Source organism: Dromiciops gliroides, chromosome 4, assembly GCF_019393635.1.
Source record: "Dromiciops gliroides isolate mDroGli1 chromosome 4, mDroGli1.pri, whole genome shotgun sequence".
Lineage (NCBI taxonomy): Eukaryota > Metazoa > Chordata > Mammalia > Microbiotheria > Microbiotheriidae > Dromiciops > Dromiciops gliroides.
Window position 1 is genome coordinate 438,475,609 of NC_057864.1, and position 27,620 is coordinate 438,503,228.

General features: G+C 38.4%; 1 protein-coding gene across 3 annotated transcripts; it reads right to left on the minus strand.

Moving 5' to 3' along the window:
* Positions 1 to 229: 229 nt before the first annotated feature.
* Positions 230 to 27,620, minus strand: LRIF1 (ligand dependent nuclear receptor interacting factor 1). 3 transcript variants are annotated; one of them, XM_044003799.1, is made up of 4 exons: positions 27,194 to 27,620; positions 5,854 to 7,343; positions 4,373 to 4,627; positions 230 to 1,553 (listed from the first exon to the last, which is right to left on the minus strand). In XM_044003799.1, the coding sequence occupies exons 2-4, from the start codon at positions 7,336 to 7,338 to the stop codon at positions 1,092 to 1,094; spliced, it is 2,202 nt and encodes a 733-aa protein (XP_043859734.1). In that variant the 5' UTR covers positions 7,339 to 7,343; positions 27,194 to 27,620; the 3' UTR covers positions 230 to 1,091. The 3 variants fall into 3 exon arrangements, with proteins under 3 accessions (XP_043859734.1, XP_043859732.1, XP_043859733.1); XM_044003797.1 differs by having other exon boundaries at positions 5,854 to 7,351; XM_044003798.1 differs by lacking the exon at positions 27,194 to 27,620 and adding an exon at positions 26,413 to 26,545 and having other exon boundaries at positions 5,854 to 7,351.

A 27,620-nucleotide genomic window follows, 5' to 3' on the forward strand; every position in this document is an offset into this window, starting at 1 on the left:
TTTAAGGCCATCACTGAATTTTCTGTGACTGATGGTAGGCACTAATTTCAGCCTTTTTTCATGATCTTTCTGGCTCCAAAACCAATTCTTCCTCTTAGAGATCTCTTGGTAACCAAGGGGAAAATGACAACTTCCAGTGTTGCCCACACCCAATGCTTGAAGCTCCTCTAAAAATCAATGACTACTTCAGCAGAAGCTATAAAATATTTTTCTTATAACTTAGAAAATGTACTACATAGTTAGTTTATTACAATCCAAAGCAATGACTACGCACTAAAGAATGGTTACTAATCAACCTATGCCTCATATTCCACTCCAGGTAAAAGGTGTATTTAGGGAAAAAAAAGGAAACATTAGTTTGATCATAATGGAAATTCCCACTTCTAGTATACAATACATTCTAATGCCTAGTTAAAAATGTTTTGGGTCACACTAAACAATCTGGTAAAAGCTACAAAATATAAGCTCCTCATCTTTAAGAAAAAAAAATCTGTAAAACTTAAATTTCGTGGTTAATACCTTTCTTCCATGGAGTAAAAAAATATATGTATGTATGTATGGATCACTCAATCCTTAATATATGAGTGAGGTAGGAGAACAGGTATCATTATCTTCATTTTACAGATAAGGAGACCACATAAATCATTAAGCAACTTTCCTGAAGTTAGGTAGAGAATTCTGTAGCAGAGCTAAGAACAGAGCTCAGATTTTCTTACCAGACATAGGATTTCTGGAGTCTTATCAAAATTAACTGTTGGAAAATTAATATCCAAAAGATATAACATGACAACTGTACAAGCTTAGAGTTGGAAAGTTCAAATCAAAATGATATAAAAGTAGCAAATCTTCCATTACAAAAAAATCACATCTAAGACAAAGTTCAGATATTCCAAGTTAGAACTACTTAGAACAAACAGTTCTCCTTCAGTCTCTTTTATCCCCTTTAAACACATTCAATAATTCAGTGACAAAAACAACATTTTAGATTCAAAAAAGCTTTCAGATTACCTGTACATTTAAATAATTTATACAAAACCACAAGGGGTGAAATAAACACTTCATTAAGATCTTTTCAAGTCACAGCTACATTTTTAACATTGTTGCATCTTTTTACGAATTTCTTCAAGAGCTGCCTCTCTTTCTTTCAGTAGCTGCTTAAGTCTTTTTATTTTTTCATCTCTTATAGTTTCATCCAATTCTGGCAATGTCGTAGGGAAACTCTCATCAATATAACAATCTTGACTCTCTGGAGGCTCTTGTTCAAAGGAAACGGAGGCTGGGCTATCTATACCTCTGTCAAGGCAATCTTGAGCATGTAGTTCTAGCTCAGGAGCATTCTCTTCATTGGACTTCGTGCAACCAATGAGGTTATTACTCTGTGGTGATAAAACTGAATCAGGTGAGATATTGTTAAGAATTTGAGGGCTAGTATGATCAGTTCCTGTTTCCATAGATGGGCTCACGTCATTCCCAGATTTCTTCTTCTTGGTACTGTCCATCTTCATAACAGTTTTTGCTTTTCTTTTCTTATCCAAGTCCTGTTGTAATGTAAGCTAAATCCAAAAAAAAAAAAACAACAACCCAAAAAACAAAAAAAGGTATTATTTACATCATGCTAACAGTTTAACACAGCTGACAGAAAGGAAAAACATTTTGCATTAATCAAATGAATATTTGTTGTTTTCTCCCAAAAGAAGGTAAAGTCCTTTAACAAAGGGATTATTTCTTTTTTATCTTTGTATGCCTAACACAACACCTAGCATAGGAGGTACTTAATAAATGTCTATTAAATTGACCTGAATTCTATCAGTCTATCACAAGCTCACCTAGTTAATAATCTCACTTATGTCACATTATGGTATGGGAAGGGCATAACCTCCTCCACTTCCCCTCTTTTTCCCACAATGCTTTTTTATTTCCTTTTCTTGTTTACTTTTTTAATAGGAAGAACAGAGAAAACTATTATCCATTTTAATGTCTGATAACACAAGAGATAAGCTACTATCTATTGATATTCTTTTTTTTTTTTTTTGTGGGGCAATGGGGGTTAAGTGATTTGCCCAGGGTCACACAGCTAGTAAGTGTTAGGTGTCTGAGGCCGGATTTGAACTCAGGTACTCCTGACTCCAGGGCCAGTGCTCTATCCACTGCGCCACCTAGCTGCCCCATATCGATATTCTTAAGAGAATAATTACTTGGTCCATATTTTCATACTAATTCAAATGAGTGTGACTAAAACAAAATAATGGTGTTTGCAAAGAATTTTATGAATTAATCTGCCCAATTTCCTCCTCTTCTATGGATGGGAATTTCATGAAGGCAGAGAGAGGAGAAATGAAAGAGAATATGCATGATTATCTCATTTGTCAATAAGCAGTAAAATAATATGCCAGCACTCATGTGAAACATATTTTGCCCACTGGAAGGCTGGATTTACTTTGGGATGCTCTGCTCCCAGGTAAAGTAGAAAAATGAATATAACCTTACACATTTTCTTTCAAATGTTAATGACAGGCCTCTTATGCCAAGGTCAAATTAGTTCATTTTCTAGATAAATCCTCTGATTTTATCTGATAGATGTGCTTTACACCTGAAGAAACTCAGTTTGAAGGGATCAAGAAATTGCTCTACACCATGACCCCGACAAGTGGCCATTCAGGTTCTACTTAAAATTAACTGAGACAGGGGTAACTAGGTGGCGCAGTGCATAAAGCACTGGCCCTGGATTCAGGAAGACCTGAGTTCAAATCTGGCCTATGACACCTGACACTTACTAGCTGTGTGACCCTGGGCAAAATCACTTAACCCTCATTTCCCCACCAAAAAAAAAAAAAAAGAAAGAAAAAAAATGAACTGAGACTAGGTCCCCACTGCCTCCTGAAGCAGCCCCTTTTAGATAGACTTTGTCTATCTAGCACTTCCACCTCCAGATCTTAGTTCTACCCTCAGAAACCAATCAAAAAAAGTCTAACTGCCATTCCATAAAAGCCCTTCAAGCCAAAAGGTTTTTTTCTTCGTGGAACTAACTTTCTGAGTTCCTTCATCCAATCTTTGGGATTATTTCTACTCTCCTAATCCTCCTGATCCTCCTCTACTAAATATGCTCTGGTTGGTCAATTGACTTCCTAGAAGGTAGCACCCCGAACTGTCCACACTATTCCAGATGTAGTCTGACTGGGCTAGAGTATGATCAAACTATTATCTCCCTTGACATCTATGGTTGCAGCTTAATAATCATATTTTCTTCCTTCATTTCCATATCACACTATTTATTCAGCTGGCTATGCACTAAAGCCTAAAGTCTTTTCAGTGAACTGTTGTCCAGCTGCTTCTCCCCCAACTTGTATTTATGAAAGTCATTCCTTTTAATCTGAGAATAAGACTTAACATTTAACTCTTAAATCTTACTAAAATCTGGCTTACTAAATTTGGCTCATACTTGCATAGTGAAGGGAATAAATCAGAAGAACAATTATACTATAATAACATGGTAAAGAGAAAATGACTTTGAAAGATGCAGGAACTCTGATTAATCCAATGACAAACCACAATTCCAGAGGACCAACTCATGAAGCAGGCTTCTTATTTCCTGATCCAGATGTGATGGATTCAGGGTGCAAAATAAGGCAGATTATTTTTGGGAAGTGACAAATTCAGGAATTTGTGTTGCTTAGCTTTTATATTTCTTACAACAGTTTTTCCTCTCCCCATCCCATGGGGCAAGAGCTGGGTAAGAAAGACTTAGGATGGAGAGAAAATAAGTTTCCATTAATAAAAAATTAAATAAAAACTAAAAACCTAGCTCATCAATGTGACTCAGGAGTTTTTTGGAACCTCTCATTCAACTTATTAGTTATCCTTTCTAGTTTCATATCATCTACAAAGAATAATAACTGATATCTCTATAATATTTCCTGAAGTAGTTCATTCTACTTTTAGAGATTGTTAGAAAGCTTTTCCTCATTGAGCCAAAAAACTTTTTAAATTCTAAAAGGTTTGCTAAGGGAGGTTGCTGAATTTGCTGCCACAAAAAAATTTAAATATAAGATGAACACCTATTTATACAAATGATTTTAGATACTGTTCAGCCTGGAAGCGGGGGAATGGCCTAAGTGACCTCTGGGTGTTCTTTTTAGCTTTATGATTAAAAAAAGAAAAAATTCTAAGTACATTATCACACACATTAAAAGGCTATATGTACTACATTCTTCCAAAAAATTAATTTAGGATGCATATGTATATTTTTGGTGATAAGTATTTAAACATATAGGCAAGAACTTTCTGATTATTTTTTCCTAAGAGCTAAAATATTAAAAGAATAAATTTGTGTTCCTTTTTGGAATGTACAAAAGACGTTTTAAAATTCGTTTACCTCCTGGCTCTCTTCCTCTTTCCCAGATGTTAGATCCACAATAATATTTGACTCTTTGGAAGAAATACTGTTTGTCAAACTGCTAGGGGAATATAAACTTGTAGAGTCAAATAGAGGAACTCGAGTGAGGCGTACTCTCAAATCTTTTGTGATACCAAAATTCTTTCTTAATTCTGCATACTCCCTTCGACATGATTCCTTTTGACTTCTGCTTTGGGTATGTGTCTCCAATACAAACGCCATCTCACCCTGGTTCTAAAATCAGAGAGAGAATACAACACATAAACAACACTGTAAATTACTCAAGCTGTTTCAACAGACCTGCAATTAAGCGATTACCTCATCTTACATAAAAGAGAAACAGCATGCTTTAAAATCCTAAATGGCTAGGCTAGGTACAGGAAATCCTTGCACTACCACCCACATTCTGAAAATTGAATTCCATAGCATGAAACTTAAAAGCTCCCCTGCAATTTCTCATTTAATTATATTTTTACTAGTCTGACTTGATTCTACACCAAAAGAGTAACAGGTAATTACTACCACTACTGTTACAACTACTACTACAGATGAAATTAAAAAGTAAATGAATGACAACAGTTAAAAAATATCAATTCATCACTGTCTGGAAATTAAAATATCTAGAAAAGCTAACCTATTTAATCAGCCTAGAAAGAAACACTCAGAACTTAGTTGTCTACTTTCCTGGCCATTCAACAACTTCTATGACAGAAGAAAAAGACAGAAAATCAAAGTAAGTACTGGAAATGGTATGTATATAAATGGTTATGTTCATGAGTACTAAGCTTAGAAGAGATAGGAAAAGGTGTTCAGAGGAAAAAGTAAGAAAAGTTAGGGGATTTGCCATCAAAGAGGGAAGGTAGCTCTAGTGGGCCACTTAAATCACATATCCCTGAATATCTATGCATTAGAACCAACCAGTGAGTCCAAGGATTGAGGGACTAACTGGCCATGCAGAGATTAATGAGAAAAGAGATCTGCCTCCTTCTACTGACAAATTCAAGAAATCCATAGAATATCTTTTTCTCAAAAAACAAAATCTAAAAGTAATTCTAAATGTACAATGCTGATCATTTCTAATGTTAAAATCAGAGTTATGGTTAAAATATAAAATACCTAATTATGCTTTGAATAAGCAATGTCAATCCTAAGCTCTTCCAGACCAGAGTGCCTGTACTTATTTTTAGGACTCGGTAAAAGTGATTCCACTGCAAGGATCTGCATGGACTTGTCAATTACACTCTCCTCTCCCAGTTCCCTCAGGTTATTTGCATGCTTCAACCCCAGTGGTTGCTACAAAATACAATTTCATAAATTTCAAAATCAGTACTTCATCCAGTGTTTCTTTCTGTAGAGGGAGAAAAAGGCAACATGGATGACAATCATTGCCCTACTGAGAAAAAAAATCAATATGCATGCAAAGAAATATACTAGACATATTCTTGGCTTGGGAGAATTACCTTTGGTTCTTGATCTGTGTAAACACAGTGTTTTGATGTAATAGCTGCATCACCAGAAGAACTTTTCTCTTTCGTGTGGCTGACACTTGTTTCTTTTTTGGCATTTTGCGCTGGACTGATCACTTCTGGTAAGTTTAGTTTTATGTGCACGGTCTTATACTGCTCTAGATAGAGGGGCTGCTTAACATGCTGTGGACTTTGGGCAGAAAGAGAAAGACACTCCACTTTATTATTCTTCTCTAGACTTGGAACAGGTTCAGAAAGCTCAGAAAGCAACTTTGTCTCCTTCTGGGGGGCAGTCTTATTTTTTGCCAAGACAATATTTACAACCTCATTAGTGATTTTTGTGACTGAATTTGAATTAGGTATTTGTGATGTGTCTTTTCTTGGTGACGCATCAGGAGCAGCAGAATTCTGTTGATCAGTTTGAGATGGCAGAACTTCTGACCCCTTCTTAGCCAACAGATAGACTTTCCCATTAAACATAACCAAAGCATTATCTTTAATGGGAGTAATTTTTGCTTGAGTTCCACTAGAAGTACCTGAACATAACGGAGGCATACTTACAGAACTAGTTTCAACATTCTTCATATCCATCAATGTTTTTAAGATTTTTGAAGCCATGTTGTTTGAAGACTTGACAGGAACAAGACAAGAGGAAGACTGTGAAGTTTCTTGTACGACCCATTTCATTGGTGCATCTCGAGATTGCTGGCCTTCATTATTAGATACATCTGTAGAAGGATTTTTCGCTGGTGTTTGTGAAGTGTTTAGAACAGTGGGCTTTGCAGCTTCTGTTGCATTTGGAGGTTTGGGACAAATATTTTTAAAGGTCTTAGAAACGACAGATTTTACTGTATTTACTGGAGACACATAAATAACAGTTGGTACTGTTGAAGCTTCTGCTGTTCCTGAGGTGTTTGTAGCTGCAGCTGCAAGTATTTTCTGCTGAATTGGAGGTGGCAAAGATGATGCTGGTACAGATTTTACTTCAGCATTGGCTGGAATCTGTAAATGGTGCCCATATGGTAATACAGGAGACTTCACAGTCACTGGCAAGTTCTTAGCATTTACCAACATGTATGTTGTGTCATTTTGAGCAGTTGAGGGAGAAACAGCAATTTTTTGCAAGGTCACTCTTTCAACTTTCATAGCATTATTCTGAGCTGTTGAAGCTGGAGCCATGCTTTCCTTTCCCACAGAGGTTACTCTAACATTTTCAGATTTATCAGCTGCTCTTGAAAGGAAATAATTTCCAGAATTGGTTGTCTGAAAAACAGGAAATTGAATGGATGTAGTTGTAGGAGTGCTAGCAAGTTGAGTCTGAATAGTAACATGAACTGGATTTGATATATTTCCATTTGAAGTATCAGATGTGACTGAAGATTGAACTAGTGGCATAAGGTTTCCAGAGGAATTCGGAATTGGAAGCAATTTCAGAAGATTTTTTCCATCCAGGCCAGTCGTCTGAACTACTTGGTACATGCAGCCTGCAATACTTAAAAAAAATTACATATAAATGAATATAAGACACTACAAAAAATGAATGTTTCTATTTTTTAAAAACCAGAAGCATTTGCAGATATGATCTTTGAAAGCAACGATTTCTTCATTTAGCCCTGTAATTTTTAGCTCTCAAGCTGGTAACACAAAAGGAAATTTGACCAGTTATAAAACAATTTTTTTTTCTTCAAACAGAAGCAATAACTAGCTGACATGGTCAGTTCTGATTCAAAACTTGTATGTGATCTGAAAAAGGAAATGAAATCTTAACATTTTAGAGAAACATTTATACCCTGCATTGTCTTCAGGAGAAATGTCCATTTCCCCACTTCTACTACCTTCTCCCCACATTCTCTTCTCCTCTCATTTCTCAAAAATGTACTTCCTCACCTCTGTGGTAGCTCTCATCATCTTCCTTTCTCACTGATTCTTTCTCATTTATTCAAACGTTTATTATGTGCCTACTACATACAAAGAGTTGTGAAGTAGATGATTTCTTTGCTTTCTCCCCTTTCCATTGGAACTACCAGTTCATCTCCTTTCTGATTCATGGATTACACCAATTGTTTTTCTCTGGTTCTTAGTAACTGTTGACTATAAATGCTGGGATAGCTTTTTTGTCTGATTACCAATTGCCTCAAAGCTCTTAAGGTTTGGCACTCTTCTCACTGTCCTAACCCTGGTTCCAAATGATTTTATTAGGTGTTTCAAAGAAATAAAATGCACTTGTTATTCCTGACTTCATTATATCTATCCAGTTACCTATCTACAACAGCACCCACCCTTGCTAATTGAGTTTGAAAGATTGTTGAGAGTTGGGAAGGACCTCAGAAGCCACTGAATATAATCAATGCCCAAAAGAACCCCTACTTCAACATAATCTCTATACTTGAAGACCTTCAGAGAGGGAGCCGACCACCTTTCAAGACAGATCATTCCCCTTCTGGACAGCTCTAATTGTTAGCTTTTTCCTGACATTAAATCTAAATTTGTCTCTCTGAAACTTAAAGCCATTTCATCTGCCCTTTGAGACCAAGCAGAACTAATCCCTCAGGCAAATGGAAATATAAAGTTGAACATTTGTTAAAATGCCATTTTTTCATGATTTTCCAACCTAGAGAAGACCTTACTAGATTCAAAGTACTAAAACCTAGGAAAGCTGTGTTGCATCTTTAGGAGGAAAATATAATTTTTCATGTTGAAATGCTGCCATCTTGTGTTGTTTGTAAAAATCCAGTACTACAAGCATTTTAAGTTAGAATACTCATATACAGCTAAAAGATAAAAAGAGTCACTTAAATACTGTTAAAGGGCATTTTAAAGTTGTTTGCAAATAAGCTATCAGACCCAGATACGGACAGAAAAAGTATTAAATGACTGACAAATAAAGAATGAATAAAGGGGGCAGCTAGGTGGCGCAGTGGATAGAGCACTGGCCCTGGATTCAGAAGGACCTGAGTTCAAATCTGACCTCGGACACTTGACACTTACTAGCTGTGTGACCCTGGGCAAGTCACTTAACCTTCATTGCCCCACCAAAAAAAAAAAAAAGAATGAACAGAAAAGATAAAATATTTTTGAAATTATAATGCATCTCAAAAGGACAATATTTGTCTCATACAACTTTTTTTAGGAAAAAAACACAAGCTCAATGGAGTCAGCAATATGATGTAGCAACCAAAAAAAGCTGATGCAATTTTGGGTTGCATTAAAAGCGGCACAGCTTCCAAGAATAGGGAACTGATAAACCTACTGTACTCAGTTTTTGTCAGAACTTATCTGGGGTACTGTGCTCAGTTCTGGGTGTAATGATTTAAAGATGACATTTACAAACTTGAGTATACTCCGAGGAGGACCTTGAATCTATGACATTTGAGGATTAGCTGAAGGAACCAAACATATTTAGTTGGAAGTAAAGTGTCTAGCAAGTAAACCAGTCTAACAAGCTTTGGAAGTATTACCACCAAAGAAGGAACAGAGTGATTATTTTTTTTAGTTACAGAAGCTCTAGAAGATCATCTAAAAAGGCTATGTAATTAGTATCATGAGAGGCCACATCCACACAAATGAAATGACAAATCCTTAAAGTATTAAAGAAGGATTTTATATCTAAAGCACTAGGACAGTCATTTAGGAAGATACAAAGACTTTCCACAATCAACACATTAAAGAATTAAGCAACAACGTGAAGCAGAATATAATTAAACAGAAAAATAAACAATAAGCACAGAATCCCCTTTTTACTACTTACTACTACAGATTTCATTGTTCAACTTTTAAAGCCCTTCACAATTTGGCTCCAATCACAACACCACATATACCACTACATGGCATCTGCCCTTAAATCACTGAAGATGCCAACCCACTAGATGCCAGCATCATCCGTCTGAACACTAGAAAGGACCTGAGATGCCATCAAGTCCAACCCCTCCGTTTTACACTTTTCCAGGCTTTACACATACTACCTTACAACTTTCCTGGCCTACTTGCCTTTCCCTGCATTCAACATTCCTCATATCACAACTTTATGCCTTTGCAAAGACTAAAGGGCATGATCTGACTATGCCCCAATCCCTTATTTCTCCTTCAAGAACCTCCAAACCTCCCTTTCAGACTTCAGTTCCGACATCTCACCTGGCCATGCTACTTTGGGGCTTCCCCGACAAGACTTCACCATGCTCCAGCAAGGTCGTCAGCTTGCGAGATTTCATTAGCCTTGAGACTCCACCTCATCACTATCCTCGGCCTCTCTGATTGGAGGATGAGGCCATGCTTCCCAAACTTCCATTTACGTAATTTGTATTTGGTAGTTGATGACTGATGGAGTGTAAGTAATGAGGGCCAATAAATGTTTTTCTGGAGTCTTGAAAAATATTAGCAAAGCAGCTTTAAACTCAAGAATGCAACTTTGCATGTGCATGCATTAGATTCACCCCATCATTCTAGTCTGTCAAGATGTTCTTGGATGTCAACTATGATCAAAAATACTGGTTGCATTGTCTATTCCTTTCACTGAAGTCGAGACATCAACCCATAGGATCATAAAATCAGATCTGAGCACTAGCAGGAACCTGAAAGGTCATCAAAGTCAAATCTTTCATTTGATGCTTTGGGTCTAGTCTTTCAACAAGTACCACCATATCCGCCTAAACACACAAGCCTTGGTTCCCATCTCTCCATCCTGTTCAAATTACTTTATCAAATGTGTTGCTGAAATCTAGATATTGTATCCATGTATTCCCCTTATCCACCAGTCAACTAACAACAGGGTGGGAGGAAGGATGGTAGAACTGGCACGACTTTAGAACAGATCCCATCAGATTAGCCTTATTCCCTTAGACAACTTCAGGTGTTTTTAATTTTAATAGGTTAGTATCTGGCAGGAGGAAGTTGGTAGATCTATTGCACTCTTCCCTAATGAGAACAAATCTATATTACTAGGCTCAATTCTGGGTGCCACACTTTAGGAATGTCTTGGACAAACTGGAGCATTTACAGAGGGAGGTGACCAGAACACCAAGAAGACTGATCATGCTATATAAATATCCAGTCAAAAGTACTGAGGATGTTTTCAAATGAAAAGACTAGGGAGAGCCAAGAAAGCAGTCTTCAAGTAGATGAAGGCTATCATGTAGAAGAGGACTTTTAGATTTCTTATACCTGGCCCCCAAGAAGAGAACCTAGAGCAAAGAAAGGCCCTCATAAGGCATCTACCATAAGAAAAATCTCTATAAATTATGACAAGTATTATCCTGCTTTTGTTTGAAAGTCTACCATCTGGTTACAAGGTTACAAACCTAAATGAACATAAAGATGGCAGTATCCTCAAAGAAAAAGGTAAATTTGGGAAATGGGTAGGATGGGGACAAGGAAGGGGTAAAAAAGGGAAATATGAGTTATGTTTTGGCTGACTTTGAGATAATTAGGGAACAACTAGTTCAAAGAGTCCAAAAAGCTTAGATGATATGGGCCTAGTACTCAGGAGAGAAACTGGTGTTGGATATACAGATTGGGGATATGATTCTTAAATTAATGGGAAGGGATGAGGTTACTGAGTAAAGGAGAAAAAAGAGAGTTAAGAACATTCAGGAAAGACATATGAGGTATATTCACTTTGGGGAGTGTGGGGGTAATATGGATAATGACTCATCAAAGGAGACTGAAAGGGATCAGTAAGTCATGTAGGAGAACCAAGAGAAGAAAGAGAAGAAAAGCTTGCCCAGGGCATAGCTATGCAAAGGAGAAGGGATGAGGATCCAGCAAAAGGAGAATGAGGAGCAATCAGATCAGTGGGAGAAAAAGAACAGCACAGTATCCAAAAACCCTAGGAGGAAAGAATATCTAGAAAGAGACAGTAGTTCAAAAACAGCAAAGAAGCAGGGAGATCAGGACTGGGGAAAAAAACCATAGGATGAAGCACTAAAGAGATAAATACCTTGGAGAAAGGAATTGTAGTTGAGTGGTGGGTTCAAAAGTCAGATTTAATGGAGTTAAAAATGAGTAAAAGGTAAGAAAGTGGAAACAATGAGTATAAATAGCTTTATCTAGGAGTTTGATGGTAAAAGGTAGATGGGACCTAGGACAACAGCTTTAACGAATAGAGGAGTCAAGCGAAAGTTTTGGGTTTGTTTTCCATTAAAGGCTGATGGAGATCTAATCACATATGTAGGTCATAAAGATAGAACCAGTGGACAAATGATTGAAAGGGCAAGTTATTGAAGGCAATGGAAGATAATGGGATCAAGTTCATATTGGAATTTGGCCTTAGTAAGAAAGTCTACCTCTACTTCTTTAAAGGCTAGGACAAAGGAAGAGAGAGGGGAGTAAAGAGTTTTGAGAGGATAGGAAATATAAAAGTGAATAGAAGAGGGAGTGCCTGATGGATAGTAACACTTTTTTAAAAAAAATTTAAGGAGGAAATAAGAACTTCCATTAAGAGATAAAGAAGAGAGGTGAAAAGTAGGTGGCTTGAATTGATGCACTAATACCTATTGCAATAGGTGAAGATAAGACCCTTCAAATTAAATCAAGATAAAAAGGCAGTGGCATAATAGAGAATCAGGACTATATGGGGCCAAGTCCCTGCTATGACACAATGTGACCTGAGTAAGTCACTTAACCTCTCAGTGTCCCTAAGCAACTTGCTCAACTCAAGTTGCTGATCTACAGTGGAAGTGGTTCCCTCATCAGAAAAACCCTGCTGGCTTCCCTGGTCTTCTGCCCCAGGAATGGGAGAGTAACCAACCACTTCCCACTCTAGGTAGGGGCCGGCCCAAGACCTTCTCCAGTACTGGACTGCCATATGGTCAACTATTCTCCCTTCTCCTGCTCCCAGGGCCTTTTCCAGGACAAGCAAGGCACCCTGGCCTCCTGACCATTATCCCATACTTCCATGTACATACTCCCTGCTCTGTGGTGGCCTTCCTTAGAGCATCCAAGATACAACATCTCCACCTGCCAAAAGAATGAACCTCAAGGGAGGTCTTTGAACAATCTAATCATTTATCTTCTTCACTGAACTTCTCTCCAACCATTGATACTCTACCTGGGCTCACTGCTCAGTAATTGTCAAACTCTCACTCCCTTATAACTACTGTCATCCCAGTGATCTTGAACCCCATTCCACATTCTTGATATGACACTGCCTCATATTTACCCAATTCTACTCACCTCAATGTCCTAAAATTCCAAGTATGCCTGTAGCTTCCTTCTACTGTGCCCTCTGGAATTCATGCTTCATAACTGGCAATACTCTTTCATCTTAAAACTTCATTTATTTCATTCCTCCCATCTTCTAACCTTCACTGAGACATGGTTGCCTATTGACTACCTCTTGTATATGTTTCTTTCTCTGCATTCAAACAATCAAAACCCTATTTCAGGACTTCATCGCCTCTCACATGGACTATTGTAACAGCTTCCTTACTTCAAGTATCTTTGAACTCCAATCTATCTTCTACCTAGCTACCAAGGTGATTTTTATAAAGTATAGGTCTGGTCATTCCCATACACAGTGAGCTCCAGTAGCTCCCTATTACCACCAGGATCAAATATAAATGCCTATTTAGCATTTAAAACTCTTTGTAGCTTGCTCCATGTGATTTCTGTTCCAGTCTTCTTACCTATTACTCCCCTCCACATACTCTGAAATGCAACTAAAATGGCTTATTTGTACGTCACATACCACTCCATCTCCCATCTCCATTCAGACAATCAATAAGCATTCATTAAGCATCTGCTATGTGCTAGACACTATACTAAGCTCTCACCCCTCACCTTCACCACATAATTTCCCTAGTTTTCTTCAAAACTCAGCTCAAATCTTACTTTCTGCAAGAAACGTGTCTAGCCCCTTCCCCCTACCTGCTGTAACTGCTAATGCCAGGTCATTTCAGGATACCATCATCAGCACTCTATATATTCTTTATGTATGTTTTTTTTCTTTCAGGAGAATGTATGCTTCTTGATGGCAGAGACAGTTTATTTTCTTTGTATACGAAGTAATTTGCAAGTTCCTGGAATATTTTAAGTGCTACATAAATGCCTACTGACTAATCCAGTCACCTTTGCCTCCCCCAACAATACTATATTATTCAGTTACTTCAAAGCAAAATGAGAAATAGCTGAGAACAGTAAAAAAAATATTTTGGAAAATATGAATGAGGAATAACAAATGAAAGAGGCTACACTGAAGCCTAAGAGCTATACATATTGAGTATTTTCTTTAAGAATCAGGTGTTAGACATGGTAAGTACTAAATAACATCATAAAAAAATGAAATTATATTTTAATATATGGGAAATGACTCACTGATGTTTGAGTTATTTCTTGATCAGCCGTTTATACAATAAGAATTCCTATTTGTTAGAATCATAATCTGTACAAATTGTAAAAATAAAAAAGAGATGTGGTATACAAGAAAAATATCCAGGCCAGATTTATCTTGATTCTTCTCCAGGGTCCATTCTGGACTCACAAGACTGTCTCTACCATGCCACAGAAGCCACCACACTCTGGAAGTTCACTCCACCCCTGAACTTCTTACACTGGAAGTACACTATGCCCCTTCCTGATTGGCTAGTTCCTCCCAGAACCTCAACTTTAAAGAAAGCACTCAGGCCAATCATGTCTTTATTCCTTTCCTAATTCCATCCCCAACTCTGGATTTTGTCTACCAAACCCCCAACTGTGTACCTCTCCCACCACCATTTTTCAGCTTTTTATGTATTATATCTGTCCCCCATTAGAACGTAAGCTCATTAAGAGAAGGAATGATCTTTTTTTCTATTTGTATTTGTATTCCCAGCATTTAGGGCAGTACCTGGCCCAAAATAAACACTTATTGACTTTATTTGAAGTTACTGAGGACAAAAAAAAAAAGAATACAACCAGGAACAATGACAGACACCAATTATAATAATAACGGAAGTTCAACAAATATATATATATCAATGGTCATAACAAGGAAACCAACTGGGAAATACTTGACTTACTTAGGGAAATATATACCAGGGCAACACCAAAGCAGAATTTAAGCTAATTTGGAAAAAAAAAATCTTTTGAAGAAGCATAGTCAAAGGCTATAAACAATACTGCCTCATTAAAAAAGAGAAGCAGTGAAGAGTAAAACCAGTTTTTAAAAGCTTGGCAAGTAAGTAAAATCATCTGAAAGGTATTTGAGAATGCAACTGCAAAGAAGAAAACAAATTACAAAATGATGGAAATTATCTTCAAAGATTTTTTACAGGAAATTCTTTTCACCATCAAGGAAAGCAGAACTATCACATTAGTACTCTAACATCACAAGTCTTGTACGTGTTTATAGATGAGGTAGAAATAGGACTAAAAAGAATCAAGAGGAGGCAGCTAGGTGGTACAGTGGATAAAACACCAGCCCTGGATTCAGGAGGACCTGAGTTCAAATCAGGCCTCAGACACTTGACACTTACTAATTGTATGACCCTAGGCCAGTCACTTAACCCTCACTGCCCCACAAAAAAGAAAAGAAAAGAAAAGAAAGGAAAAGAAGAGAAAAGAAAAGAAAAGAAGAGAAAAGAATCAAGAGGGGAAAGGTAGCTAGATTAGAACAGTGTATAAAATGGAGGTGTGTGGTTGGAGTGACAAGTGTCAAGGCATTGAGGATTTAATTCACAATATATCTTATGGAAGGGAAAATACCAGAGGTGGGGAAAAAAAAATTTTAGACCTTAATACCAAAAGAGATGATTAAGAGAAATAACATTAATTCTATCTTTAGGTTTATCCTACTTTAACATCCATATAAAAATTTTATGAACTTAATAGGTGACAGGTTTTATAAGCAATATTACACAGGAAATCATGTCATGTTTGGCTGAACAGAAACCACCAAAAAAAACCCAAGGCAAATAATTTTTTTTTAAGTCTGAAGGAAAGGGGCCTAGCTGTATTAGATCTGAATACTACAAAGCATCAACCAAAGTATTTGAGAATGACCAAAAGAAGAGAGATCAAAAAACAAAGAGAAGCAAATGAACATGGTAGCCTAGTGTTCAATAAACATAAAGACCCCAGATATGTAAGGTTTCACTATTAAACAAAAACTCTTGAGAAAACTGGAAATCAATTTGGCAACAAATGTTTAAATAAACACCTCATACTATATGCAAAGATAAGTTCCAAGTGAATATGTCATAAATTAAAAGAATAATATTTTTTTGCAACTATGAGTAGTGAAAAAGTTCAAGACCAAATATGGTATTGAGAAGATCAAAGAAGAAAAATGGAGTATTTTGATAGAATGAAATTTTAAATTTTGCACAAATAAAACCAATACCGGGGGAGGTGTCTGCCTCCCTCAAGTCTCTCCCTACTCCAATCTATCCTCCATTCAACCACTAAAGTGATTTTACTTAAAGCACAGGTACAACCATGTCTTCCCATACCCAATAAACTCCAGTGGCTTAATACTGCTTCCAGGAGGCAAATACAAAATGATCAATTTAGCATTCAAAATCCTTCGTAATTTAGCCCCCTTTCTTGTTTCCTCATACCTTACTCCCTAACACATACTCTTTGATCTAGTGACATGGCCTTCTGGCTGTTTTACAAACAAGAAACTCTAGCTCCTGGTTCCAAGCATTTTCTCTGGCTGTCCCCCATGCCTAGAACACTCTCCCTCCTCTGCTATGACTACTGTCTTGCCTGTGTGTTTTTTAAATTATTGGGCTAGGCTGTACTTTATAAATTATTGCTACTTATATATTAATGGCTATTTAAATACTAATGGCTATTTCACCAGTGTTAGAAGTACTTATTATTAATTAATATTGAATATCAGTAAAGAATTGACCATGTGGCAGTTAACACAAGCAGAAAAGGCACAGTGCCATGTTGTCTCAGAGAGAGAGAAAAAGAGTTGGGGGGGGGGGAGAAAAGCAATCTGTGGGTCCCCCAGAAATTCATAATTAATAATTATTTTCTCACACCTGGCTTCCTTGAAGTCCCAACTAAAATCTTACCTTCTACAGGAAGACTTCCCTAACCTCCTCTGACTCCAGTTTTCCCCTATTATTTCCTATATATCCTGTATATAGCATACTTTGTATATATTTGTTTGCATGTTGACTTCCTCATTAGATTATAAGCTCCTTGAGGGCATGGACCATTTTTTGCCTCTTTTTTGTATCCCCAGCCCTTAGCACATAGTTGGCACTTAATAAATGTTTACTGATTAATAGTTCCTCAATGAATAATTTTGATCAATAGAAGAGTCTGTGCATCAAGTTCACTTTTAAAACAAACAACTACTTGAAAGCTGCAAAGGCCCTGATAAAGTGGACAGTATGCATACCTTCTTCATCCCACGGAAAATCCTCTTGTAATAGTAATAATAATGGGTCTCTGATCCTCCGGGGCTCTCCCTCAAACCCACCGAAACACCTAACATGCCACTGACAGATGAATCGACTCTAAGCATCATCTTAAAATCCTTAGTTTGGCATTTAAAGTGCTCCACAATATGATTCCCAACTCCCTTTCCAACTTCATTTCTATCCCAACCATTATTATTTCACTAAATGAATCACCTGCTCTGGCCAAACTTGTTCCATGTCCACACTGTGGTCATTTCTACTTACCTAGAATGCTCCCCCCTCTCAACTCTCTACTTGCCCTTCCTTCAAAGGCCCACTTTGTCTCCCTTCCTCATAGAGAGGAGACTGAGTAACTACTCCAGCTTTCAGTGATCAATCCCTTCTCTCAACTCCTATAGAACTTGTTGGCTAACCCAAGAATGTGATTCTTAGACTATGCCACATTCCAAACAAGAAGTAATTTGGTACTGCATAAAAAATAGAGGGGTTAACCAATGGAACAGATTAGGTATATGCTAGTGACACAATAGCACTAGTGTGGATAAACTCAAAGAGCCCAGCTATTGGGGCAAGGACTCATTATTTAACAGAAATTGTTGGGAAAACTAGAAAGCAGTCTGTCAGAAACTAGGTATAGACCAACATCTCAATATATATTGCAAGATAACTTCCAAATGGATACATGACTTAGACAGAAAAGATAACATCAGGGAGGAAAGGCTGTGACTCCCCTGAACTCGCGACAAACTCGTTCACACTCCAAAAGTAATGCCATAAGACAACTCCCAGAGCAGCCTAACCCACAAAATAACAGAGTGAGACTATTTTCCAGCCAAAGACAGCTTAATTAGGTGACTGGGATCACCTGCTGTTCGGGCTGAGACAGGAGCCCAGTGCGTACCCAACCCAGAACAGACTGCACCTCCAGGGTCTTGGAATCTTCAACGCCAGCGGCTTCTTCTGAGGTTCGGCTCGTGGACAGGTGAGGGGGTTTGGCGGTTGGTTGGCCGGAATGAAGTGGCTGTGGTCTTTTCCGGAGTTGGGGTGGAGTGCCCATGTTCTGAACCAGTGGGCTGACTTGAGTGGTGGTCGCCCAGTGGGGGAGGGGCACAGGCATGCCAAGCTTCCGACCATAGAGAATCAGATTTCAATCAGACATCTGCTTCCAGGTGAAGAGGAGTAGGCAAAGAAAGCAACAGACCATGAAAAGCTTCTCTGGGGGAAAGGTATACCAGAATGTACCCTCAGAAGAAGATAATAACAAAGTCAAAGCTCCAACAACCAAAGCTTCCAAGAAAAAAAAGAATTGGTCTCGGGCCATGGAAGTACTCAAAAGGGACTTTGAAGAGAAAGTAGGAGAGATAGAAGGAAGATTTAGAGAGGTGGAGGAAAGAATGGAAAGAGAAATGAGAGCAATGCGGGAGAGTCATGAGAAAAAAGTCAACAGTTTGAAAAGCCAAATGGAAAAGGAAATACAAAAGTTCTTTGAAGAAAATAATTGCTTAAAAATTACAATTGAACAAATGGAAGCTAGTGACTTTATGAGAAATCAAGATACAATAAAGCAAATCCAAATGAATAAAAGAAAAAAATAGAGGGCTATATGAAATATCTCCTTGGAAAAACAGGTGACCTGGAAAATACATCCAGGAAAGATAATTTGAAAATCATTGGACTATCTGAAAACCATGATCAAAATAAGAGTTTAGACATCATCTTCCAAGAAACTGATATTCTAATTATAAAAGTATTTTATTATTTTCCAGTTACATGTAGAGATAGTTTTCAACATTTGTTTTTATAAGATTTCTAGTCTCAAATTTTTCTCCCTCCCTAAGACAGCAAGTAATCTGGAAATAGGTTCAATCTGCATCCATATTCCACAGTTCTTTTTTTTTTCTGGATTTGGAAAGCATTTTCCATCATGAGTCCTTTGGAACTATCTTGTACTGTTGTACTGCTGAGAAGAATCAAGTCTATCACAGTTGATCAACACATAATGTTGATGATACTGTATATAATGTTCTCCTGGTTCTGCTCATCTCACTCATCATCAGTTCATGCAAGTCCTTCCAGGTTTCTCTGAAATCTGCCTGCTAATCGTTTCTTACAGCACAATAGTATTCTATTACATTCATATACCACAAGTTGTCCAGTCATTCTCCAATTGATGGGCAATCCCTCAATTTCCCATTTCTTACCACCACAAAAAGAGCAACTATAAATATTTTTGTACATGTGGATCCTTTTCCTTTTTTTATGATGTCTTGGGGAAAAGACCTAATAGTGGTATTGCTGGGTCAAAGGGTATGCACAGCTTTTTAGCCCTTTGGGCATAATTCCAAATTGCTCTCCAGAATGGGTGGATCAGTTCACAGCTCCACCAACAATGCATTAGTGTTCCAATTTTTTCACAGCTTCTCCAACATTTATTATTTTCCTTTTTTGTCATATTAACCAATCTGATAGGTGTCAGGTGGTACTTTCAGAGTTGTTTTAATTTGCATTTCTGTAATCAATAGTGATTTAGAGCATTTTTTCATATGGCAATAGATAGCTCTGATTTCTTCATCAGAAAATTGCCTGTTCATATCCTTTGACCATTTCTCAATTGGGGAATGACTTGGATTCTTATAAATTTGATTTAGTTCCCGATATATTTTAGAAATGAGGCCTTTATCAGAAGTACTGGCTATAAAATTTGTTTTCCAGCTTTATGCTTCCCTTCTAATTTTGAAAACTGCCTGATATTCTAGAAGCAGAAGGTAAAATAGAAGCTGAAAGAATCCACTGATCACCTCCTGAAAGAGATCCCAAAAGGAAAACCTCCAGAAATATTATACCCAAATTTCAGAGATCTCAGGTCAAAGAAAAAAAAAACTGCAAGCAGCTAGAAAAAAAGGAATTCAAATACTGTGGAGCTACAATAAGGATAAAACAAGACCTAGCAGCTTCTACATTAAGGGATCAGAGGGCATGGAATATGATATTCCAGAGGGCAAAGGAACTGGGACTACAGCCAAGAATCACCTATACAGCAAAACTGTGTATAATCTTTCAGAGGAAAAAATGGGACTTCAATGAAAAAGAGGACTTTCAGGCATTTGTGACAAAAAGACCTGAACTGAATAGAAAATTTGACTTTCAAATACGAGACCCTAGAGAAGCATAAAAAGGTAAACAGGAAAAAGAAATCATGAGGGATATTAAAATGTTAAACTGTTTACATTCCTACATGGGAAGATAATACTTCTAACTCCTAAGAGCTTTCTCAGTATTAGGGCAGCTGAAAGGAATACACTTAAACCAGTGGGCACAGGTGTGAATTGAATATGAAGGGATAATAAATGCAAAGCATTTATTTTTTGTTTATCCTTGTTTTTTGTGGAGCAAGCAGGGTGAGGTGGCTTATGTCTGGGGCCGGATTTGGGCTCAGGACCTCCTGGGTCCAGGGTTGGTGCTTTGACACTTTGTCACCTAGCTGACCCATGATGACATCTTTAAAATAAAGTTAAGGGGTAAGAGGAATGCATTGGAAGAAAGGGAAAGGGAGAGATGGACTGGGAAAAGGTAGCTCACATAAAAGAAACAAGAAAAAGCTTATGGAGTGGGGGGGAAGATGGGAAAGGAGTGGGGGAGTGAGTGAACCTTACTCATCAGAATTGGCTCAAAGAGGGAATAACATACACACTCAAGAGGGTATAGTAATATATTTTGCCCTGAGGGAAAGTGGGAGGGGAAGGGGATGGGGGCAGGGGGAAGAGGCAAAGGAAGGGAGGGCAGATTGGGGGAGGGAGCAGTAGAAAGCAAAACACTTTTGAGGAGGGATAGGGTGAAGGAAGATAGAAAATAGAGTAAATATCAAAAGGAGAGAATAGGATGGAGGGTAATACAGTTAGCAAAAGTAACTGTGAAAGAAATGATGAGCAGAATGCTATCAGAAGGACATATGAAAAATGCAAACCATCAACAGAGAAAGAACTGATGGTATCTAAATACAGATTGAAGTATAATTTTATTTGTTAGCTTCTCTTTCTTAAGTTATTTTGTCTATTTTCTTTCATGACCTAATGTGAAGATGTTTTGCATAACTGCACATATAGGACTTATATTGAATTGCTTGATTTCATAGGAAGAATTGAGGAGGGAGGAAGAAAATTTAGAACACAAAGTTTTAAAAAAAAAATCAATGTGAAAAAAATGGTTTTTTTTACATGTAACAGGGAAAATTCTAAATTAAAAAAATGTTTAAGTACATGTAAGTTCATTATGCATCAATGAGTAATAATAAACATACATAGATGATTTTTTTAAAAAAAGATAACATCATAAATAAATTAGAAGAGAAAGAAAAGTTACCTATCAGACCCATGATTAAGAGAATAATTCATAACTGTAAGGGCTAAAATTCTAGCTATACTGTCTAAAATATCTAATGCGTGGTCACCAATAAATTATAAGCTTTAGCAAGAGTTAGACTTTTAAGCATTTATTAAGGAGAATAAGAATTTGGTAAAGAGAGAGAGAAAGGCCTAGATTCATCTATCTATTAAAGGGAGAGCGCATTTCTAGCTCCCTTCTCCACCAGAGTCCTCAGGAAAGAGAGTGAGCCAGGGCACCAGCCTCCCCCTTCCTCCTCCTCCCACAAGCCAATGTCACTTCCTGACGCCAAAGAAAGCCGCATGGTCCTGCCCTCAGAAGCCCTCTCCTCATAGCGGAGCTTTTCTACAGTAAGTCTCCAGCAGGTGGCATCATTCCAATCATTACATAACCAAACAAGGGGGTCATGAGGTATAAAGGAAAATTTCAATTTAATAAAATCAAAAAGTTCTTGTACCAAACCCCCCCCCCAAAAGCCAAAATTAGAAGAAAAACCAGTAAATCGAGGGAGGGGACAGAATATTTGCAGTAAATTTCTCTGATAAAGGTCTTATTTCCAAAACTACAAAGGCAATTGATTCATGTTTATATAAGAGCTATTCCCCAATTGATAAAGGATCTGAAAAAGAGTTCTCTAAGGAATGAACTGTCTGGTACTTTCATTGCTTTTCTACTCCCTCCTGCAATCTGATTCTTTCCTAGCAATTATACTTATGCACCAACCTCAAAAGGACCCCAAAGACATGCTATGATTACATCCAAAGCCTTTTCTCCATTCTTTTTTCCTGGAACATGGCTAAATTTTTATACCAGTAAACATTTCTACCACTTGAAGTCTCCCATGTTTCAAATATACTACACAATCCTGGTTCTCCTACCTAAGGAGGATACCTTAAAAATCACCAAGTTCGATGCCAGAAATTTCAAATAAGGACTGAGAAGAGATATTAATTAAAATGCCAAGGTCATACAGTTCACTCCACAGGCAAGACTAGAACCCAAGTTTCTGTTTTCCTACTCCTGTAATCTTTTTACCATATCAAATATGCTACTCCAAAGACATTCTCTTCTTTATGTGGTGATACTGTAGCTCATGAAGTCCTTGGGACAACATTCAGTGTTTTCAACACTTCCTGTTCACATGTAAAGCACTGTGCTGGTTGCTGGAGAAGCTGCCCTTGAGGTGCTTATGGATAAACAAACAGAAGATAATCTGAAGAGGGAAATGGAACAGCAGGAAAGATCAGAAAAGGCTTCTCAGAAATGATATCTGAGATGAGACTTGAAGGAAACTCTAAGGTGTCTAAGAGGCAGAAATGAGGAAGGAATGCAGTCTAACCATGGGGGAAGAGTCGATACAAAAATTCTGAAGTGGGACATGGAATGCTGTTTTTTAAACAAGTGGGCTATCTTAGCTCGAATGGAAAGAAAACAATATGAAATGAGCCTGGAAAGATAAACCATAATCAAATTAGTGTGACCTAGGCAAGTTATTCCTCTCTATGCCTCAGTTTCCTTATCTGTAAGATGAGGTTAGAGTAGATGACCAAAGTCCCTTCAAGCTCTAAAAGATACACTCATATAATAAGAGCTTGTTTTATCTTCATGGCAATATAAAGTGCCATCCCCAACTATCCCAGGGTATATCAGTTCTCTCCCAACTCTAACCCTCCTAAGACTTTGTCTGTCCAATTCACAGAAAATCAAAGAAATCTTAAAAATGAAAAAAATGTCATAGGTCACATAATGACTGGATTATTCAGTCTGACTGTTTTCCATTATGTTGTTTCATTGTGACCTCTTGTGATCCCAACATAAATCCCTTGACAGCAGAGATTGTAAATTTCAATTCTTTTGTAGTGGGCCCCAGAACTGAACAGAGTAGAAAGACAATAACATTGATTCAACCAAATAATTCCAAAGCAGCAGCTCTCCGAAGAACCATTAGAGTTATATCATTAGTGTTATTGCTTTGAGGATTCCTATAATGTCCTTACTGATGATTCTAAAAAGTACAAATTTTTATTTATATATTGACTTAAAGATTTTATTTACTTGTCTTAGATAAGTGTCTGTCACTACTATCCATAAGATTGAAAGCCCCATACAGTACAGAAACTGAATCTTATTATTTGTATAAAGGCTAATAATACCATATACAGTTTCTTAACAAATATTTGTTTTAAATGACATCGTTGAAATTCAAGTTGTACAGACTTTTGGAGCTCCAAATATATCATGCAATGTGCCTTCTAAAAGGCACAATTCTTAATTGTGATGGTTTTTTGTTTCAACCACTGCAAAAAGCCAATATTCATTTTCCTCTCCATGTCAGTGTTCCCTGTAAAGGTGCAAAGTAATTTCTGCCACTCAGCATGTAAACATTTACTTTGCTAGTTAGAATAAAAAATGAACTTTGACTTCCTGACTGGGCTGAGAAGAATCTTGAAAACAAAAGCGAAACACAGAACACCAAGATATGTGACAAACTGGATTAAATATATACTTCTTCAAGTAAATATAAACCTCAAAACCATGGAGGTAGAATGAAATTTAGAGATCATTTATTCCAATCTCTCCTAATTTTATATATAAAGACTTTGAAGCCCAGACAAACACATGAAAACTTTTAACACTTGTAAAATACATTTTAAAATACAAAGACTAAAAAAGGCTTAAAATACAAAGACTAGTTGCTCTCAAAATTATCATTGTCTCACATGGTGTCTCATATACCAGCCAGGAGTATCAATAGTTGAAATTCATTTAGTAAGAATCCCAAAGCTCATAATTTACTCTTTTTAATAAAGGTTTTCATTTTTTAAAAAGGCTACATTTAATTTATTCCAAGATAGGCTGACATTAATTTGCATGGTCATTCAAAGTTCAAATACACTTCACAACCTTAAATTATTTAGCTTCCTCCTAACACCTTCCAAATTTATACATAAGCTAGGCAAGCCTAACTAACCTCATTTCAGCCAAAGTTTAGTATTAAGAGAAGGACAGTCTCAGGAAACCTGCATTTGTAACATTAGGTCAAGTTACTGACCTCTCATTTTTTTTTAAACTAGTAAATAAGTGGGAAAATGGGTTTTGTAATACATGAAAAAGCTAACAACTATAAAAAGAGATAAAGACATGTAACTTGATAAATTTTATTTGGATATGTGATTTATCTTCCTTTCTTACCTTAACTGTCACAAAATTGAATAGTTAAGAGCTTGACAAAGCCACTAAAAATAAATGGCTCCAAAAATTATAGCAGATCATGTCCCCAAAGCCTAGTCTTAGTCTAAGCTTCATAACATAAATCATCTGGATGAGAAAAAGAAAAGCTAATAAATAAAGTCTGAAATACTAATGGCAATGAAAAGACCGAGTAGGTAAAAGAGTAAAATGGAACAGTCATAAACAGAACACAAGAAAACCTGATTGAATTTGGCAAAATGCTGAATACTTTTTACAAATCCTAAATACATTTAACAAAAAGAAAAAACCTGAAACACTTAAAATGGGCCAACAAATTAAATTCTTTTTCTCTATCATAACACTAATACAAAGCACAGAGTTTAAAACATATTGTGCAATATAAGAAAAATAAATGAGTAAAGGAACATTCTATTTTAAAAAGAATACTGTTGAAAAAAAAAAAGAATACTGTTTTAGGCATATACAAAAAAGTAGTCCTTATTAAAAAAAAAACACCGTTTTCTCTTTAATATGCCACTTATTCGATATTTCTCATTTCCTATTCTCATTATCCTTAAAATTTATATATGCAAAAATATTCATTCAAGAAATCTGCATTATGAAAAGCACTATGGTAGGCTCTAAGGGGATACTAAAGTAGGTCATAAACCAAAGCTTTTTTTCTGCTCTCTCACACAGCTGAGGCAGCTGGGGGGCGCCAGAGTGCACTGAGCCCTAGCCCTGGAATGTGGCATCAGACACTTGTGATGCTGGACAAATCACTTAAACTTGTTTGTCTCAGTATCCTAAACTGCAAAATAGGGATAATAACACCTGCTTTGTACACAGTAGGTGCTACGTAAATGCAAATTCTCTTCCCCATCCTCTAGCAGTTGAAACTGTAAGTCTTTACAATACTATCAATACTTGACAATACTATCAATGTCCAGCTCCACACTACCCTATAACCATATCCAGATGAGGGATTCTTTTCCTTTAACCATAATATCCTTAGGTGGGGAGAAAGCCTAAGACCAAGAAAATGATCACCAGCCTCCTTCCTTTCTCCACTGGTTTATCCTTGAAAAGAACTTATTTTGGAAGGGAAGCAAAGAGAGATGCCAATGGCTGGATCTCCCATTCAAATTTCCTATGAGGTGTGAATCCTATTCTACCATTTCAAGACTCTGGGCAGCTTGACTTTTTTAATTGAATCACTTCTATGTCATCTTTCCGGAGTGATGCCTCTTCAATAATTTTCTCAGTTGATGGGGCTGGGTAGTACAGCAGACAAAGTCGTGGACTAGGAGTCTGGAAGTCTTGAATTCAAATCTAGCCTCAGACCCTTACTAAACTGGGTGACCATGATTAAATTATTTAACCTCTGCCTCGATTTCTCAATTGTAAAATGAGAATCATAATAGCACACCCCTCCCCTCCCCCGGTTGTTGTAAGGATCAAATGAAATCTCTGGAAAGCCCCTAAAGCTCAAATGATACTTTTCCTTTCTTCCTCTTCGGTCATTAATTGCTGTGGACACCTTTTCTATGGTACCACACATCTGAGCTATCTCCACTAATAATTCCTCACTCACCATCAGGTTGTTTCTTTAGATCGGGTGACCACTTACCTTATATGCTAAGTGAATCCTGTAGTGGTGCTGGGTAAGCATATCACACAAAGGCTCTTAAAAAAGAACAATGGGCTCGGTGCCAGGGAGCCAGAGTGGCAGGGTCTAATCCTCCAACTCCATCACTTCTGGACCACTGGGATAAACCACACTAGGGCTATGGTGAGGCCTCCACGACCTCCGGCATCACCACCTGCTTTCTCTTCTTAGGGTCTTCTTTCTCCAGGCCCCCCAGCCCATCCCCCTCAGCGCCCATCCCAGTGGGCACACCCCTCCTGATTGGCCTAAGTGGGCAGCCCCGGGGGTGGGGGGTGGGCGCTCTCCAATCTCACCCCACAATGAATCACCGACGAGCCCTCCCATCTCATTAGCATCCCTCCTCTGGGCGGGCTCTCCTGGGGGAGGCCTCCAAGGGCCCCCGCCGGCTGGGCAACACCTCCATCTTTACGTTGCCTTCTCCCTGGACACGGCTCAGGGCGGGAGCGGGGCCCTCGACGGCCCGGAGCTCAGCCGGGCTCTCCGGGCCGGGTCAGGCCCGCCCTCCGCTGGGCTCCCACGGGATCTTCGAGAATCTTGCGCCGGACACGCGCGCCGCCAAGCCACGCCATCGGCCATGTTGGCCGTCCTCTCGGAGCTCCTCCGAGGCGACGGTCCCGCGAGGGCGGGCGACAGCGGGGAGTCGACGCGGGGAGCCTTGGCGCAGGGAGGTCGAGACGCTTGTGGGGAAGGGCCGCGGCCCAGGCCCGAGGGCCGGCGGGGAGGCGAGGAGCCGGGTACTTACCATGACGGGGCGGCGCTGCCTGAAACGTTCTCGGGGGGTTTCAGGACGACCCTCGGCAGGTTGGACATGCTAGGGATGGGGAAGGGGCGAAAAGCGGGGACCCGGGAAGGGGGCGCAGAGACAAAACGGAGCGCGAGCTCCCGGGGCTTTGGCACGGGGGCCGAGATCAAGGGCGGGAGCCGCCGCAGCGCGGGTGGGGGTGCCAGTTTCCGTCTCCTAGAGCGAGGGACCCCCAAGGGCGACCTCGGTCAGTGCCCCCGGGAAGTGAACGTGAGCAGTATGAAACCCCGCCCAAGGCCGCACTGAGAGGGATGAAAGCTCTGGGAGGGAGGGGCTGTGGCGTAAGCCCCGGATGTCGGAGTTGGCCGGGGAAGTAGTAGGGCGGAGCTTCTGCGCCGGGCCGCTGTAGTGTGGGTCACACGGTAAG

Excerpts from the sequence above, each read along its gene's own strand:
- LRIF1 (XM_044003797.1), bottom strand. The coding sequence starts at position 27,261 with ATGTCCAACCTGCCGAGGGTCGTCCTGAAACCCCCCGAGAACGTTTCA. Across the intron at positions 4,628-5,853 it reads ACACAGATCAAGAACCAAAG|AACCAGGGTGAGATGGCGTT; the intron begins GTAATTCTCCCA and ends CTCTGATTTTAG. Across the intron at positions 1,554-4,372 it reads AAGAGGAAGAGAGCCAGGAG|CTTACATTACAACAGGACTT; the intron begins GTAAACGAATTT and ends TTTTGGATTTAG.